Below are 20091 nucleotides of genomic sequence, written 5' to 3'. Positions count from 1 at the left end.
CCTCTCACCTATCAAAATGAGCTTCCTACAGTACAGGTCTGACCATGTCCCTCATTGATTTGATCAATTCCAGTGACTCTTTATTACCACCAGGACCAAATATAAAATCCTCTGTTTAGCTCTTAAAGTCTTGGTAACCTGGCCCTCTTCTACCTGTCCAATCTTCTTACACCTTGCTCCCTCAATGGACTCTGTGGCCCAGTGACACTGTCCTCCTTGCCGCTCCTCTGGGCATCTTCACTGACTGTCCCCCATGTCTGGGACTCCTTTCTCAGTCCTCAGTTCCTCCTCCTGGCTTCCTCCAATACTCATCTAAAATACCACCTTTGTCAAGAAGTCCTTCCTGGGCCTCCTTTGCTTTCAAGATGATATCCAATTTATCATATATATATATATATATATACATATATATATATATATATATCTTGTTTGTATATTGTCTCTTCCATTTGGCTGTGAGCTCCTTGAGAGTAGAGACTGGTTCTTCCTTTCTTTGTATCCTCAGCCTTCAGCATAGTGCCTAGCACACAGTAGGTACTTAATAAATGCTAGTCAACTCTGACACTAACTCTATGGCCATGACCAAGTTACCTAACCTCTCAGCGTCTCAGTTTCATCATCTGTAAAATGGGGGATAATGATACACTTCCTACAGAGCTCTTATAAAAAAAGGGGGCTTTGTAATTTTTATATGCACTATGTAAATGTGCTATTTTTTTCCATCCTTAACATAAGGTTCATTTTTCCCTTCTACCCCTCAAAACTCTTCACTTTCCTAAATTTACTAACCTCTGTTTCCAGAGGACCTCAAGCATAAAACAAGACCACAGCTACAAATGCCCTGAACTAGTTTCCAACCTTTTAATTTCCCAACTGGATTCTTCCTGTTTTCTTATTTCTCCTTCTTTCACACTTCCCTGTGGTGATCTTTTAGACTATTTGAGGACATGGATCTCATTATATGACTCTTCTGTATTGCCCATAGTGCATAGCAGCATGTTGGATTTAAAAGAGAACAACAAAGATTTTTGATTCAACAGAACTGGAATGGAATGATAAAGACTGAGAGGAAGAAAAGCAGGGACAGGGGAAGTTAGGTTAGAAAGGGTCATTTCAAGGAAATTCAGAGCTGTTTTCCAGGACAGTGTGTACCAGACACCTGCAGCTTTCCAAAACAGGAAGTTATGGTGGACGGCAACTTGAACTCTCAGGAGAAAAAGGTTAACAGACAAACTTTTAATATGAGAGTAAAGTTCCTCTTTCTCCCAGAGATACTAGAGAGGAAATTCTATTACACCTTCTCCAAATCCCAACACAGCCCTTTTTAAAAAGAGTTGTTCATTTCAGATAGGGAAAGAAGGTATAGATAGATGTCCCTACATCTGGTCAGTTCTCCCTATAGCAAGTGCCTGTCCTGAAAATTTCACAAAAGTTACTGAAGTATATACAAGGTTCCACCTTTGCCTAGGTATAAGGTCACTATGCTACTCACTGATCTTTCCAAGCTTCATGAAATTGTGATTTCTAACTATTTATTACAAAAGTCCTTCAGCACAATGAAGGAATCTGTATATACTCTTAAACTTGTTATAATGGGATTTGATCTATGTTACCTTTAACTCAAAACCATGAATCATTCATTCACTCAACAAATATTCATGAAACATATGCTTAGTTAGCACTCTGGTGGGGACATCCTACCACACAAGTAGCAGTACCCATAGAAAGATATGGTCCTATAGCACAGTTCAGTTCAGTTACAGTCCAACATGGATGACTGGACAAACATAAATGTGTTTGTCTTTGATACCCAATTCAGTTGTAATTCAGAGCAATACCTTAAGCACAGAAATGCTGAAAAGAATAAGAGAAGGTACTGAAATTGGTTCTAGTAAAGTTACCAGAGTTAAGTGTGAAAACATTTCATTACATGAACCTGCCAACTTTTTCAGCCTTATTTCTCATTACTTTCCCATATAAACCCCTCCTCACCTTCAGCTTCTGGAGACCTGGAAATCCTTTCTTCCACCATCTCTGCCCACACAATTACACCCACTTTTGGAGGCCTAATCCAAATCTACACCTCCTACCTTCTCCGGTTTCTTTCAAGTTCCAGGTAAAATCCCACTTCTGTGAGGAAGACTTTCTGGATCATCCTTAATGTTAGTGCCTTTGCTCTGCTTACAATCTCCACTTGATCGTGGGCACATTTCATTTATACCTAGCTGTTTTCATATCATCTCCCCCATTAACCTGTGAGCACCTTGGGGCAGGAACTATCTTTTACCTTTCTTCGTATCCATAGTCCTTAGCACAGTGTCTTGCACACTATGGTATACTTAAGTTGGTGCTTAATAAATGCTTGTTAACCACAAAAATGCTTTCTGACTGACAAATCCAACCTCCTCCAGTCTTTACCAATTGCTCCAACCAGAAATGTTATCTCCCACCTATAAATTCTTATGGAATTTACTACTTGCCTGTACCATTCATATGGCATTTAATATACACTGTCCAACATTGTAGTGATCCTCATAAATATCTTATCTTCTCCCCTACTAGACTGGAGGCTCATGGATGACAATGACCATAGCTCATGGATTTTTAATATCCCCTGCAGTACCCAAAACAGCAGCTTGTACATAAGAAATGCTCAATAATTGGGGAGGTCAGGTAGCACAGCAAGTAAGAGCACTAGCCCCAGTGTCGGGATGACCTGGGGATCGAATCCCGGGCTCAGACACTTAGCACCCACCCAGAAACACCTGGCTGTGTAACCTTGAGCAAGTTACTTAACCCCAATTGCTTTAAAAAAAAAATGCTCAATAAATATTTGCTGGATGAATGAATGACTCAACATGTGATAAACCAATTTGTAAGGAAGCATTATGTAGATGTGAATTCTGTGGCATTCAGCAAACATTTTTCAACAAGTGTTGGAATATATGTAAAAAGAAAGAAAAGAACACCACAATTACCAGATTAAAAATGCAAAAAAAAAAAACATTCAGAAGTGAATAAGAGGGTCATTTCATAATTACCATTTTTAATGCAATACACACTTTAAAAAACCCAAACTATAAAACTGAAATTCACTATTCTTTTTATACTGAAATGCTGATGTTTGCTGATGATTACTAAGTTCATAATAATGAATTTTAATTAAAAAAAAAAAGAACATGAGGCCTGGGATCTGGGGAGAACTGGATTTGGATCCCACCTGACACTACCTATGTTATTTAATCTCTCTGGGCCTCAGTTTGCTTCTCTTTAAAATGAGAATAATAACAGCAGTACCTAAATCAAAGGCTTCCCATGAGGATCAAATGGGATAATTATGTAAAGTGCTCTGCAGATCTTAAATTTATAGATAATTTAAATAAACATATAAGTGGCAGTTATTATTAGTACATGTTAAGAAGGCAACGAAGGAAGAAAGATACATACTGGTGCCTTATAAAGCCATGAGGCAGGAAGAACTGCCACACTGCATCATATTATATGTTAAAATATCATGTGATTGTCTTTTTAGGGCAGTTTGTTGCAGTGGAAAGAGTGATGAATTAGTAAAAGTCAAAAGACGTAATATAATCATCTCGGGCATCAATCTCCTTATCTGTAAAATTCAGTTTGTACAAGATGGCTCTCTGATGTCCCTTCTAGCTCTAAATTTTCACTGTGACCCTGGGAAAATCGTTTGATCTCTTTAGGCCTTAATTTCCTCATGTCTCAAAGAGGGAATTAGACTAGATGACTTCTAAGATAACCTCCAACTTTAAAACTATGATCATATGTAACTTAAATAATAAATCCCATTGGACCAATCCAAAAGGAATCTGCCTTCTTCTAAATTCCACAAAGAAGAATCAATGAACTAACAAAAAATATTGGGAGTGACTACTGCTATATCCATAGCATTGCATTAGGCACTTAAGAAACAAGACACAGGGAAGTTTAAATCAGGGTCTTGGACTTTAAGGAGCTGTCAATCTACTTATGATTTTATGTTATATTTATATGTTTATATTATGAGGATAATATGTAGACATGAGTCTTTTGAAAGAAAAATGAGCAGAATTTGGTGGACCGGATATGAAATAGATGAGTCAAAGATGATCCCAGTTTTTATCAAGAGAGATTAAAAAAAAAAGATTGGTGGCAGAGGAAGGGAATCAAGAGAAAGAGCTAGTTGGTGAGGAAGAAAGAATTTAGTTTGGCACATACTGAGTGTGAGGCACCAGCAGGGCTTTTAAGTGGAAATACACACTAAAGCAGTGGATTCTGTGGCATTCAACAAGTGTGGGGTGTGACTTGGAGGTTTCCTAGGTGGAAAAGAATGGCACTGCCTACTTCACTCATGCTAGAAACTTTGGGTTCATCTTTGACTAATTCATTTCACCAGTCCACCAAATTCTGCTCAATTTTCTTTCAAAAGACTCTCTTATCTGACCCTGCCTTTCCATTCCACTTGCTATCTCACAAATCTAGGTTTTTATCATTTTAACATTTTTTATTATTAAATCACATATTGCCTTCTATCGTTTAACTTGGATGGGTTTACAGGCAAGGTAAAATAATATTTAAATTGCTTATTTAATTCTACAGGAAGCCTTCCCTAACTCCTCTTAATTCCAGCACTTTCTCTCTATCAGTTATTATTTATCCTGTATATGGCTTGCTTTGTGTATATATAAATATATATGTGTGCATAAGTATGTATCTCCTTATTAAGATTGCAAACTCGTGGGGCAAGTACCATCTTCCCCCTTCATTTGTGTTACCAAGTTTAGCACAGTTTGTGCACATAGTAGGCACTTAATAAATGTTTGTTAAATTGAAGCAATCCCCCTTCCTCACAGTTAAAAAAGGTTTTACGAGATCTCCTCCAAGGGAGCTCCATGTTACAGGTGAGGAAGCAAACTACAAAGAGGCAGCTTCGTCTGAGGTCAGGTCTGGATTCCACCACTTTTTCTGTGCCACTTACCACCTATGGGAATGTAACTCGTCCCCTCCCCTTTCGTGGCCTCAGTTTCCTGACCTGTAAACTACGTGGGAAGGCCTAACCAGCTGCGGAGTCCCTTCCAGCCCTGAATCCAGGGTCCCCTCGAATCTCAGAGAAGCTGAGGGATTTGGCTGGGCTCACACAGGTATAAGAGCCGAGTCCAGGATTCCCCAAATCAATTCTGCTAAATGGGGACCAAGAGAAATGCCCTTCTTCCCCCCAGTACCCAGGGTATCACCCGCCATGGAAGGCTAAGTAAAAGATGGCCCGGGTAGACACAGGCTTTGCTTTCGTTTCTTGGGGTAGAGGGGCAAAGAGACAACTAGCCCAGCAAGGCGCAAACCAAACTAGCAAACCAACCTCCCTCCCCTCGCCCCCCCACGCTTAACACGCGGTCCCACATGGCGCACACATGCGTAGAACGCTGCTCCGGGAACGACTCCCCCGCCCCTTCTCGCCTTCACCCCCCACGCATGCGCGGAGCTCCGCGAGCCGGTACCTGGGGGAAGCCGGCGGCCCCCACTTTCTTCTTCTTGCTACTGCTGTATCCGCCGCTGCCGTTGTTCGCAGGGCTGGCTGGTCTTTTCTTGCTATTTCTCGCCGTCGTGGGAGTGGCGGCCGTAGCGGCCACAATTGGGAGTTGCGCGGCCATCACTCCCCCTGCCCTCGCCCCCTCCCCTCCTCCTCTTCCCACTCGTCCCCTCCCTCGGGTCTCGGGCTTGCGAGGCCGCTTCCGCCTCTCCTGGAAAAACCTGGGCCGGATTCGGAACGTGCTTGCGTAGCCCTTCTCGCCGCAGCCAAAACCCGGAAGGCCGGATGAGCCCGGGGCCATGGACTGGGCAAGCAGGGGCTGGAGGACTGACGGCGAGGGGCCTGGGGCGCGCTTCCCCTCCAGCATTATTGGTTTGAGACTTAGTGTGAAGGAAGCCTGGCACACGTTGTAGTAGGCGCTTAATAAATGCTGTTTCATTGCAAGCCACTGCCATTACCTCCATGAGTGCAGTTAAAAACTAGGAGCAATTTGTAGGGGCTTGGCTTTTGTTGTTGTTTTTAAACACCTTTTTTTCCCCTAAACAATGTATCAGCCTGTTTTTTTTCCTTACGTGCTAACCACTAGCTCATATTGGAAAGGAATGTTTTTAAAAGCCCAGTGATGTCTTTTTTATTATTTAACCTTGTTAACTGAACACTTAATATTGGCTGGGTGCATAGTAGAGTCAAACAAAATAAAAGAAGAGCCAGGCCTGGCTTTTTATATGGACGGCCCCCTTTAAAGTGTATCAGTATGTGATGAATGCCCTTTTCACGTCCAGACTACAGCCGTCCCTGTGGTCTTGTTAGTAGTTACTCTTCCCTGAGGATGACGCGAAACATTCATTTTAACCACTGCAAAATAAAACATTTCACACTAACACGAAGCTTCCATAGAATGCTGCTTTTCCCCACCCTCACGCCCTTTTTTTCCTATAATGAAGTATGACAAAAGCTTGGGGAAAGTCACCAGCAGTGGAAGACTAGCCCATTACATTCACTCTCCAAAGTAATTGTCAACATCTCTCCCAGCAACTATAACCCTTTCCCCAGGCTAAAACCTTCCTTAGACCATTTCTCTACCATTGACAAAAATAGACTAGAACACCTAGGTAACAGCCTACTATTGCTTATGGCTCCAACCTCTAGTATTTCTTACAAAGAAGTGAAATATTTTCTATTAAAATCCTCTCATTCACGGGGGAAAATCAATTATGACATTGCAGTATGCATTTTAAAAAGCAAACGTGATTTTTAAAAAGTGATTAAAACCCAGAAATACCACTGCTTGGCATAGACCCCTCCTCAAGGACAATCAAGAAAAATTAAAAAATTTTAAATCCCTGTACATCAAAATATTTATAGCACTTTTTGTAGTATCGAAAAACTTAACTGTTTCCTGCCACTTTTCTTTGGAATATACTTTAGCCCCTTGCTGATGGCCATGATCCCTTGCAGATCTGACATAGCTAATCCCCTTTAATGGTTCCCTAGCCTAAACGTCGGGTTTAAGATTATCGGACCCCGAAGCAGGAAGAACCGCCTATTTTGTGGGCTATACAAGGAGCTAAGTGCCTTTTTCTGCTTTGGACTTCAGTCGAGGAGGTGGAGGGGATTTCTCTCCCCTTCTTCCCAGCAGCAACGGTGACTACAAGCAGGACAGCAGGAATAGTATTTGTCTCAGGGAGCTTTCTTCTGTCTTTGTGATTCTAACCTTAGCACACGGCTCTTTTCCTGCTTTATAGATAATCTGAGGATTGAAAGTTGCTTTCAACCCAGCTATCCATCTGATGGTGATTAACTCAGGCTTCCCAAAGAAAAGTGTAACCCCTAGATCAATCATTCTATAGCTGATCAACTAAATACAGTCCAAGTTATGCTCTGGCTGGCCAAGAGACCTGGATCTTGTGAGATGCACACATAGAGCAGGTCTGTGGTAAGTGCAAAATATCCTAAATATCTATTTAGCATGCCCACAGAGTAATTTTTACCCCCTAAGGGAGTCTAATCATAAGTGATTATTTGAGATGTTTATGTTGTTGTATGTTATGTTGTTTGAGTTCTTTTGTGTCTTAAGCATTATTTTTGGTGGAAGAAATAAACTGTTATCTTATACCTGATATTCATATTGCTTCATATATTGTGCATTGAATATCTTTTCTAGGAAGGACCCTGGTACCCACATTCTGGGGAAACCCTAGACAAGAGCCATACCCTAAACTCTATTTTAAACGTTTTCGTATGTTTTCTATGGTGGGGGCAGAGCCAGAAAAAAAAAATCTGCCCCCATTCTATCACAGAAGTGATATAAAAACATGGGATAATAATTTTTAAAACACCGTTTGAATAGGTATAAGAAAAAAGGCTTAGAGTTGGCTTTAACATACAACAACAGTAATAATTTGTGTTTTATTGCAGTTTATTCAACAAATACAAATATCTTTATGAATATTTTTGAAAGAATAATTCTGTTCTGATTTTCTTTTTAATACCAGAAAAACACGTAATGTACTGAGTAGCTGAAAATTAAATTGTAATGCCAAGTACACTAAAAAATAACAAGTTATTAATGTACCAGTAAAAAATAAGCATCAAGGTTTGAACCCTTTTTATCTTCATCCAATAAAACTACTTTAAATGGATAACAAAGGCTGTATCTGTTCTTGGTCTCTTTTTCACTCTCTCCTTTGGCAATCTCATTTACTGCTTCAGCTATCATCTTTATGCATATGACTCCCAAATATCCATCTTTCATCTTGACCTTTTATGAGCTCCAGACTAATCTTCAACTGCCTAGAAAACATTACCTGCATGACCTTCCATTGCCTCAAATTCAGTGTATCCAAAACAGAGCTTTTTATGTTTTACTTAAACATGTTCGTCCTTCTGACTTTGATATTGCTGTACATGACGCTACCATTCACTCTTTTTCCCTGATCTTTCAAAGCTTTGGGGTAATCTTTGATGCTTTCTTTTTCCTTGATTTTCTTATTCAATCCATTAACAAGTTCTGCCTTTCCATTCTGATAATCTCTTAGGTCTCTATTCCTACTGCCATCATCTTAAGTGGTGATAAGGCCTCCTTCCCCTTATCTCTCCATACCATTGCTGGAATAATATTTCTCTGGTTGAGTCACTGCTCTGCTAAAAAATATTCCAATTTCTCCGTTGGCCACTGAGCAAAGTTCAAACTCCTTGGTCTGGCATTCTACAATCTGGTGCCACCTTTTTCTTTCAAGCTTTATTTCATATTATGCCCTCTAAATATTGTGTGCTACAGTCAAACTGATTACTCTAGCCTCCTGAATAAACCCGCTACTCTTGATGTATGGGCATTTGCTTGCTTACAGTGTTATCCATGACTGGAATGAACTCCCTCCCCTACCTAACCCCCAGGGAGACAGCCCAGTAACTGGTGCATAGGTTAAAAGATCAAAAATTCTGGTCCCGTAATTCAAAGCAGATCTAGAAACTTTTTCATATGTATCTGGTTAAATGGTATTGCCCATAGCAAACCTGAAGTTTTAATTATGAAACTCTTCTATCATGTTTACCATCATTTATAAAATGACATTTGGGGTTTGCAAGGTAAACACTACCAAATCCTTTATAGATGCAAACACAAAGACAATTTTGTTCAACATTCAACATTATCATTTTGAAACTACACATAAAATGTTCCACAAACATGTTCACTGTCATGGATGAGGTCTTGTACAAAGTGCAGCAGTGAGATTACCTGTAAATGGTATGGTTCTTCAGATGCTCCTATTTGTGGATAAAATTGTATTGATTAAATCGAACTTCAGCAGACTATAGGGACTCTTCAGTGAGAACCACAACTCTGCAAAAGAAATCAGTTTATCCACATCCAGAGAAAGAACTATGAAGTCTGAATGCAAATCGAAGCATTCTATTTTCACTTTTTTTTGGTTTGGTTTTTGTTTTTGGTGGCTTTTTCCTTTTGTTCAGCTTCTTTCAGAACATAACTAATGTGGAAATATGTTTACATGATTGCACATGTACAACCTTTATCAGATTGCTTGCTGATAGGGAGTGGGCATGGGAGGGAAGGAGAGAGAAAAAAATTTGGAACTTAAAATCTTATTAACAATGAACATTAAAAAAAGAGAGAGAGAGATTGGCCTACTAATCCACAGTTTAAAGAAAGACCCTAAAAAATGTAAATAGCCCAGATGGCATGACAATTCACCAAAAAGAGGCAGAAGATACAAAATTCCTCTGTACTTATTTTTTTTTTAATTATAAAAGAGCTTTTGATTCAGTAGGGCAAAATACCTCTTTAAAGGCTGTCATCCAACAAGAAGTCTCCCTTGTATGTCAATCATTCAATCAATAAGCCCTTTTTAAGCTCTTCCTATGTTCTAGGAACTGTACTAGATACTAGAGGAACAAAGACCAGATAAATAAACAAGCAAATAAATGAATGAGTAAACTATTCCTGCTCTCAAGGAGGTATTAGATTATACAAGCTTCCGTGAAAGATATAACAACAGAGATAAACTTGTTTGAGAAGCTTTTGACTATCAACTTTAATTGAGGTATAATTAAGGCATAAACTCACCTAGCGTATTTTCCACTGATGAGATTTAAAACAGGGTCCAAGTTGAAAAGTAGTTCCCTGTAGATGGAGGGCCCTTCCCAATGCTCCTATTTGCAGATAACATTATGCTGGTTGCATCAGTTACCAGAATACTGCAGAACCTCAAAAATGAGATCTATAAGTGTTCTAAAGAATTTTGTCTAATTATCCATATAAGAAAAACTGAGAGGATTAGCTACACATGTACAACTTATAATGAATTGCTTATCTTTCCAGTAAGGGTGGGTGACAAGGAAGGAAGGGAATGAATCTGAAATTCAAAGTTTTAAAATCAAATGTTTAAAATATATACATATATGTATACACTATTATTAATACTATTTTACATGTAATTGGGAAATAAGTTATACAGGCACTGGGGCATAGAGATCCACCATGCCCTACTGGAAAAGTCGAAGGGGGTATGGATGAAGATATGGGAGAGAGCAGATTGGAGGAGGGGATATCCTGTGGGACTGCTATTTTGGGGCGGTGGTTAGGGGGAAAACGGGGAGAAAATTTGTAGCTCAAAATCTGGCGGAAATGAATGATGTAAATCAGAAGTTAATAAAGCATTTGAAAAATGAAAAAAAAAACTAAAACAATAAATATGTCCAGATTGTGATATGCAATTGTATAGACAAGCTATAGAAATCATCCATTCATATTTATCTCTTAGACACTTATAATGTCAAGGAGTTGGGCCCAAAACTGATCAAGAAGATGCCAAAGGGCTGACTTGCTTCTGAGAAATTACAGAGTTTGTATAATGATCCTAAGTTCCTTTTTGAAACAGAGACATCTTTTTAATACCAATGTTCCTTTGACTATTTATAGCCATGAGTCATTGTAAAATAGATTTCCCTCTCCATCATCCCCTTCTCACTTATCTTCCATCTTTCCTTCTCTATTGGGTGCTTCCCTGTTACCTACAAATATAACCCATGTCAAAAAACTTTCACTTGTGAGTAGAGCACCGGCCCTGGAGTCAGGAGGACCTGGGTTCAGATTCATCCTCAGACACTTAACACACACACACACAAAAACTAGCTGTGTGACCTTGGGCAAATCACTTAACCCCAATTGCCCTCCAAAAAGCAAAAACAAAAACAAAAACCCTGCACTTGATTTTTCCATCCCTATTTGCTATTATCCCATATATCTTCTCCTTTTTGTGGCTAAACTCCTTGAGAAGGCTGCCTTGATTTTCTTTCCTCAGTCTTTTTCCACTTTCTAGTCTGGCTTCTAACCTCATCATTCACCCAAAACTGCTCATTCTAAGGCTATCAATGATCTGAATTGCCAAATGTAATAGTCTTTTTCCAGTCCTCATCCTTGTTGAACTCTCTGCAACCTTTGGCACTGTCAATCACCCTATTCTTCTTGATGCCCTTTTCTCCCCAGGTTTCAATGATGTTAATCTCTCCTGCTTCTCCTCTTACTTGTCTGACTCTTCTTCAGTCTCCATTGATGGTTTTTCAGTTAGAGCATGCCTGGTAAAGGTGGATGTACCTGAGGCTCTGTTCAGGGCAATCTTCTTATTCCTCTATACTATATCACTGGTGGATATAATCAGTTCATATGATTTCAATACTGATGATTCTTATATCTACTTATCCAGTCCTAATATCTCTCTTGCCTTTCAGGCTTAAATGTCCACCTGCCTCTCAGACTTCTTGAACTGGATGTATTAACTTAAACTCAACATGCCCAAAAGTGAACTCATTATCTTTCTCAAAAATCCTTGTTTTCCAAACTTCATTATTATTAATCAAGGGTTTCACCACCCTCCTAATCACTCAAGCTTGCAACCTAAATGTCAGCCTTGACTCCTTACTCTCCTACCCCCTGTATTCAATTTGTTGTCAGTTCCTGTCAACTTTACCTTTAAAATATCTCTTGTATACATCTTGTTTTCTCCTCTGACGCTGCTGCCACCTTGATATGGGGGCTCCTGTCCTCATACCAGGACTATTTAAATGGCCTACTGGTTGGGCTACTTTGCTGAAATCTATTCTCATTCCAGTTCATCATCCATGGGCTGTCAAAGTGATCTTCCTGACCATGTCACTGCCCTATTCAGTGAACTCCAGTGGTTCCCTATTACCTCCAGGCTCAAATATAATATCCTTTAGCATTCAAACAGATTTTAGTCCTTCTCTTATATCATACCCTCCCCCACCCCCAACAAACATGCTCAGTGATTCAGTGACACTGACTTCCTTGCTGTTCCTTGAACAAGATTCTCTGTCTCCAGACGCTAGACATTTTCTTTGGCTGTCCCCAATGCCTGAAACGCTCTTCCTCCTTATCTCCACCTCCTAGTTACCCTGGTTTTCTTCAAATCTCAGATAAAATCCCATGTTCAACAGCCTTTCTTGATCCCCCTTCAAGGCTAGTGCCTTCCCTCTATTTGCACATAGTTGTTAGCATGTTGTCTCTCCCTCCTAACCGAGAACAGGGACTGCCTTTTGCCTTTCTTTGTATTTCCAGTGCTTAGGGCACCCAAAGAGAAGAGAAAAACATGGCAGGTGTGAGCAGTTTTCAACATAGTACGAACATCTTGTAAATGATGTCATCAAAGAGTTAGATGATCAAGAAGTTGAACTGATCACAAAGCAAGAAATAACCAATGGAAAGGCAACCCATGTGGTTCATTGGCATCTTCATGACATCTGGAGAACTTCAGGAAGTCTTCTAGCGTAGTGGGTGCCCTTTTCCAGTGGCCAGCATATGGGAGGGCATGGACAAGGGTCTCATGGAATGGGCAGGCACGAAAGGATGACTAGTTATGTCACTGGAGGGAATACCCAGAGAAATGAGACAGCAATCTGCTGGAGTATTGGAGTGTTGACGTATTGTGGCATGCAGTTGAATGGATAGCTTGTTGAATTAATCCATCAAATCATGCAGATGGAAAATGAACTGGGCCCAATCAATCCATCCATCAACAGGTGTTTATTAAGTGCTTTCTATGTGCCTTGCACTGTGCTAGGCATTAGAGATACAAGAACAAAGAATGAAGCATCCCCCTGTCACAAGGAGCTTGCATCCCAATCCGAGAGGCAACAAGTACTTATAAAAATATATAGAACATAAAGTTAACAAATACATATATACTTTATATCTACATACACAAAATGGTTAAATACAAGGTGGTTTGGGAGGAAAGGCCTTAGCATTTGGGAAATCAGGAAAGGCTACATGCAGAGGATGGTATCAGAGCTGCATCTTAAAGGAACAGAGGACCTCTGTGAGGCTAGGTAAGGAGGGAGCACATTTCGGGCATGGAGGATGAGCAATGCAAAGGCACAGAGACAGACAGGAAATGAAGTGTTGTGAGGGAAAAAACAGAATTTTGGCTGGATCACCGAGGGCAAGGTGGGGACAAGCATAATATTCAATGAAAACAGAAGGGTAGGTTGGTGCCAGGTCGTGTAGGGATTTAAAAGCTAAACAGAGGAGTTTATACTTTATTTTTGAGGCAAGAGTAAGTCACTGGAGTTGGCTGAGTAGAGGAGTTATATGATTAGGTCTGCACTTAAGGAAAATTACTTTGAAATCAGTGTATAGAATGGACTGGAGTGGTAAAAGGCTTGAGGCAGGGTTTCCTAATGCAGTAATCTAGGGGGAAAGTGTTGAGGGACTGAACTAAGGTGGCAGCTGTGTGAGTAGAGAGAAGAGGTCAGGTGTGAGAGATGTTATAAAGGTAGAAACAGCAAACTTTGGCAGCTGATTTGGCCCAGAGTTGAATACTAAGAATAAAGCAGACTGAAATACATTTAGGAAATTGCATAGCACTTTTAATGCTACCAATCTGCTCCCTGACTCCAGAACCTATCTTTTAACATCAAAATTCATCAAGTAATGTTATACTTTTACAAATCATGGAACACCACTTTCTTGAAAGAATCAGAATTATAGGTAACCCCAAAATACAGTGGAAAGATGCACAGTAGGAACAAATATCATGAGGCTTATTGCCACACATGTGTTACATATAAAAAGTGATATAGAAGACATCTCCAAGGACACGTATGACTGGAAAAGGTGTGTCTGCAATATAATAAGAATAAGGGATAATAGACAGACAATTTCAGTGTTGTGCTAGTGTTCATGAAATATAAAAAGACCCAGAAGAAGGCTTTAAATCAATGGATTAAATTATCCATGGAGGTTTATTGAAAGTCAAAGACAAGAATTAAACAAAATGAGAAGACATAGATCAGTGATAATCTATACTAATGTAGGACGTAGCCACACTAATGAAATCATGAATTCATATTGTCACCCACAGTCCAGAGGGTACTTCTCACCAAGGGGTCCCAATTCTGGACTCAAGCAGACTGAACTCGGTCCTGGGGAAGCCTGATGTGTAAAGTGAGATCACGCTTAACTTACATTCTCCGGCTCATTGAGACCTTATGCCAGAATCCTGGGGGCAATTGCTTCAATAAAGCTTAGGTTTAGTTCACGTTTGAGTAAAATTGGTTCCCCACAATAGGAATTAATAAGGTGGGTCCGTTCTAGGAAAGTTACTCAAAGTATAAAGTAGTAGATTATCAAGTATAATATAGGATAACTTTTTATTTCCACTATAAAAGAAATGTTTAAAATACAAAAGACTCATAAATACACATTGGCAAATACTTAAAACATGAAACAGGAACAGTAACCCATAACTCCTATTATATTCTCCTTAGAAGTAATGACTCCTGGGAGACTTGTGAAACTGACTAATAGGCATTCCTTTTTCCCCCTTTACAATCCGATATTTACTTCAAAGATATAGCAAGAACAGAAGTACAAACATTTCCCCACAACACCTGGAAGGCATACTCTCACCTATATAAGATAAGTCCCTGAGAAGTATAGGTACAGATTTATACAGTTTCTACTTATTTGCCCCACCAACTTCACTTCTAAATAAAGCATAACTGATAAGTAATGGAGTCACTATCTCTGCTACTCCTGAACTGTACGAGGTAGGTCACTAAGGACTCTATTCCTTACCATTTGGCTTCTGGTGAGTGTGGACCATGGCAAGGATTTGCCTCGTGTAATATGGTGTCTTACTCTCCTGACATTTCAAAGCTCACAAAGTCATAGCCATCTACAATGTCCTTCACATAAAACAGGAAAGAACAAATGCAAAGAAGCATAAAACAGGAGCCTATAATTGTGAGCCACATGTTGGCCTCAGATGGAGTATGCCCAAGACCGCTCCCTTTACATTATTGTCACTCTTATGGAATGCAGGCTGGCAGGGAAGAAAGACTGACCAGTGAAGTGTCTTTTGAATACTCCCACTGAACAAGCAGTCCACTCCCATCTTGAGTCTGTACTGTCTAAGCAACTTACGCTAGATCCTTATCATCTGGCCAGTCAAATACATGGCTTTTCTTCCTTCTGGTACAGTTACAGGGAATATTTCCCATTAATCAATGATCAACAGGTCTTCCCAGGCTAGGAATATCAATCTCAAGATCACTGTTCAGTTACCTGTGCTCAGGGAAAGAACCATCAGGTAGAAAAGACAGCTAGATGGTTGAAGTCCAGTCTTAGACTCATTTGGACCACCATGTGCTGTAGCTGCTATTTTGGTGTAGTTACCGTAGCTGCTATGGGGTGGGGGAAGGAAAGGGAAATATCCTTCCCTTCCCACCTTGGTAGGAGTCTAAGAAAGAATTTATCAGCATTCAGAGGACCACTTTTTTTTTTTAAGTGGGGGAGGAGGAGGAAGAAAGAGATAGAGAGTAGAAACTATTTCTTCATTTAAGAATCAGTGATTCTTCCTGTTCAATAAATTATCTTTGATTCAGTCCCTGGTGAACACGCTGGGGACCAAGTAGGAGCCTCTAGTTGTAAATGTGCTTTAGCAAAAATCCAGAGCATGAGGGCACCACTATATATGCTGCATGTGATGTCACCTCTCATTCCAAAGGTTCATTCCCTTAGTTCAAAACTGGAGCATGTTTCTCTCCCCATAAAGCAAGAACATTTACTCCATGGACTTGTCCCTGTTAGAGGCTTCTCAAAGTAACTCACTGATCCTGTTGAAATTTGATATTGTTGTATGCTATAAGGAAGAAATTTTCATTCAATTTTTGCATTACTACTCTGATTTTTTTTTACTACTCTATTTTATTGAATTCTATTGAATATGAATGTATGTATCAAGAGAGTGATCTTGCTCTCTGGTACCCTCTGATTCTTCAGTTCTCTTCATGCCAACTATTCTATTCCACTAGCTTATTTTCTCTTTTTATCCAATACTAGATAGTTTTAGAAAATGTTGCTTTATAGTATGTTTTAAAACCTGATGGGGCAAGTCCTCCTTCATTTACCTTTTTTCCCCACATTTCCTGATATTCTTCCCCATTTATTTTTTCCTATAAATTTTCTTACCATTTGACCCACTTCTATAAAGTATCTCATTGACTTTTTGATATTGCACGAGTCTTGAACATTTGAAAATATTGATATTTTACTATGCTGTATTGTAACAATCACCTGTTTTCTCTCTAGTTGTTCTTCCTTTGTTTTCACCAAAGACTATTTGTAAATCATCTTTATAAATGTCCTCTATGTATCCTGCTGAGTTAATAATGAAATATTTTATTTTTTGTTATTACCATAAATAGTATTTTTTCATCAATTCTTTTTGCCCTTTATTACTAAAATGTGAGAATATAATTTTATGGGTTTATCTTATACCTTGGTAAAGTTGTTTATTTTATCAATTAATTTTTAGTAGGATTGCTTGGATAGAAATAGGAATATAATTGTATCGTGTGTGAATGGGTATCTCCACCTATTCATTATTCATGATTATTCCTTTAATTTTTTATTCATTTTTATTGCTATAGTCAACACTTTTAAAACTGTATGAAATTAAAACTAAGGTATATAACCCTGTTTCATATCTGTTTCTGATGGAAATGTTTCTTCATGATATTTAATATTATTCTTGGTTTCAAATAGATTTTTTCTATCATGCTAAGGAAAAAATCCTTCTTATATGTTGAAATTTTTTTTCTCATGAGTAGAGACTATGTTTTATCAAAGGTGTTTTCCCATCTATTGATATATAGGATCATATTATTTTCATGATTTCTTTTGTTCAGCCATTCAACAAATCAAATATTTATTCAGTAGTAGCTACTTATACAAGGCACTTGGGGAAACAGTGAAAAAAGTGAAGAAATGACCTCAAGAAACTTATTTTCTGGTTGGAAAGGAGGGGGAATACAACTCATACCCATGTAAGAAAATGAAATTCAGGGAAGGTGAGAGCACTAACAGCTAGAAATATCAAGAAAGGTTCCAACTAGGAGGCAGACCCTGAGTTTAGCTTTAAAGGAAGTGAAGGATTATAAAGGGGAATGGTTAGGAAATTATGCCTTCCAGAAAAGAATAGCCTGTGGAATACTGAATACTGAGTTCAGGGAACAGTTAGCAGACCAATTTGACTTGAACATTTTGCTAGTGTAACAAGTAGAGGTTAGAAGCAGGTAGGTGGTATAATGAATAGTCTTAGACCTAGAATTAAAAAGACTTGAATTCAAATACTAACTTAGACACTTGCTAGCCATGTGATGTTTGGTGAGTCTCTTAACCTCTGTCAGCCTCAGTTTCCTCATCTGTAAAATGGGCACAACGATGGTACCTCCCAGGGTTGTTATGTTATAAATGAGATAATACTTGTAAAGTGTTTTGGAAACCTTGAATCACTATATGAATGCTAGTTATTATCATTACAATAATCATGAAGTGCTCTCTGGCTTTGCACTCCCTAAATGAAACTGGCAGTATCTCTAATCTCATCAGTCTAGAGGTCTCCCTGAAGAGTTGGGGTATCTTTTATCTAATGTTCTCAGGCCAAGCCCTCATTATTCTATTTTAAAACACCTCATAATTTCCCACCTGGCTCTAGGATTTCATCATACTCTCACTTCAGGAACCCTGTCTTCCTTTGCACCCTCCTACCTTTTCATGTTCTTTTTATGCATTGTCTTCTCTTATTTATGTGAGCTCCTTGAGGGGAGAGACTATCTTTTGCCTTTGTGTCCCCAACACTTAGCATAGTGACTGGTGCATAGTAGGTATTTAATAAATATTTATAGACTAGTGGATATGGTTCTTCCTTCTACCCACTATTGCCCACCATTCAATGATAAGTACCTCTGTTCCATTTAACCAATTAGCAACAATTAACTTTTATAATGATATATTTACTTTGAAGGCATATCAAGAAAAGAAGCACAAACATTTTCTACCCCCAACTGCGCTTTCCCCATACTACCTCAGTCTCTGGGGAGAATTGGGTGAGACCTAAGGCAATTTCTGTATGGCACTGGTCTCATCAAATTCACATCCAACCACAACATCAGTACTGGATGAACTCTTGTCTCATCTACTGCTGGTCTGGGTCCCAACTGCTCATTCCCTGGAGCTTCAAAACCGGACTGTTTCCAAAACCTGCCATGGACTGACTTGCCTCCTGGACTTCCTAAACCTCGGGTGGTTTACTTTCCTGACACTTTGAAACCCACAAAGTCATAATCATCTCTAATCTCTTTCATCTAAAATAAAAGAACAAAAACTATGTTCACAGGCCACATTCTAGCCTGGGACAGGGAAAGTCTAAGATCTCTCTCTTAATGGAATTATCTCTTTTCTCGTCAAGCACCGACTGTCAGGAAGAAGTCAAAAGACAGAGGGATGATGTCAACTAGTGCCATTTGAATGCTTCCTCAGTTCCTGCTATGTAGCTGTAGTCAATCAAAGAGGCTCTTACTTCTCCACAAGGTTAGCAGAATGTCTTCAAATGCTCCAAAGTCCATGTGGTAATTGCATCAGCCAGGCACTCAGCACATACTCATAAATAACTGGCTCATTAGTCAGTCCCTCTGAGTTTCTGTACGGTTTAGGATAAGAAAAGGACAATCTGAACCATTTGAACCTCTGACAAAAATTCTAGTTAGTTGTGATAAATGACACATAGACATATCTTGCTATATTCTTTTTTCTATTTATTATCATTATTATCTGTGCCATTCTTGTTTCTGTCTTTCTGGAAATCTTCCATATGGTATTTAACCATCACATTGGAGACCCTTGGTTCTTTACATGAAAATCTCAGAGCTACTAATACAATACTCAGGATGTCTTTCTTGTTCTTGTTCCTTGATCTCACCATATAACCAATCTGGCTTCTTTCCTGGCCATAGGATAATGAATTTATGATTTCATTGGTATAGGGAATTCCTAATCAAGGAGATTTTCTCTATGAATGCAGGTTAGCATCTTCTCTGCAACTTGGAGCCTTAGAGAGGTGTCTAGGGCACCAGGAGCTGAAGTGACTCACCCAGGGTCACATAGTCAATATGTGGCAGACATGAGATTTTGACCTGGGTCTTCCTGGCTTTGAGTCCAGCTTTCTATCCACTACTCCATGCTGCCTTTCTTTGATGATGTGTAGCTTAAATATTCCTTTGCCCTACTTCTCACAAACAAGTGATCATTTGTAACATGTGTCAGCTTATTTACATTCACCATGTGTTTTTCCATTGCCCTTTGGGTTATTTGTAATTTTAAGTCTTTTGAGGCTGTAGTATTCCATGATCCACAGCCATGTTACATTACTGGGAGAATGTCAATGTCAAAATGATGAATGGGCTTTGGCCCTTTGGCACTTTGGCATGACTAAAAGTACTGCATAGTTTCACAAATGCAATCCAGCTTGATCTCTTTGGCTTGCTCAATTCTAGTCCCAGCATTTGTCGCTTAAAATCTAGGTTGTATATATTTCATAATGTACCTCCCTTTCTTCAGCAGAATGTAAGCTCCTTGAGGGAAAGAAAAAAAAAATTTCATTTTTGTTTTTGTACCTAAGTGCTTAACTCAGTGCTTTGTACATCTCTTGGTCCAGATCTGTGCTTTCATTTCTCTG

The 20091-nt window shown here is 39.2% G+C and overlaps 1 protein-coding gene across 1 annotated transcript in view; it reads right to left on the bottom strand.

Annotated features, from left to right (window-relative positions):
- The window catches only part of INO80C (INO80 complex subunit C), a 54615-nt gene extending 48846 nt beyond the window's left edge, over positions 1–5769 (bottom strand). The window contains exon 1 of the mRNA XM_069075974.1: positions 5502–5769. Within this exon, the coding sequence (XP_068932075.1) occupies positions 5502–5654 (153 nt within the window). The 5' untranslated portion in view covers positions 5655–5769. The remainder of the gene's footprint in view (positions 1–5501) is intronic.
- Positions 5770–20091: the final 14322 nt, after the last annotated feature.

The sequence above is a fragment of the Petaurus breviceps genome, unplaced genomic scaffold (genome assembly GCF_028583685.1).
Source record: "Petaurus breviceps papuanus isolate PSGF00001 unplaced genomic scaffold, PetGlider_PUasm1.0 151, whole genome shotgun sequence".
NCBI lineage: Eukaryota > Metazoa > Chordata > Mammalia > Diprotodontia > Petauridae > Petaurus > Petaurus breviceps.
Note: the sequence above shows the minus strand (reverse complement) of the source record. Positions and strands in the feature narration are given on the sequence as shown.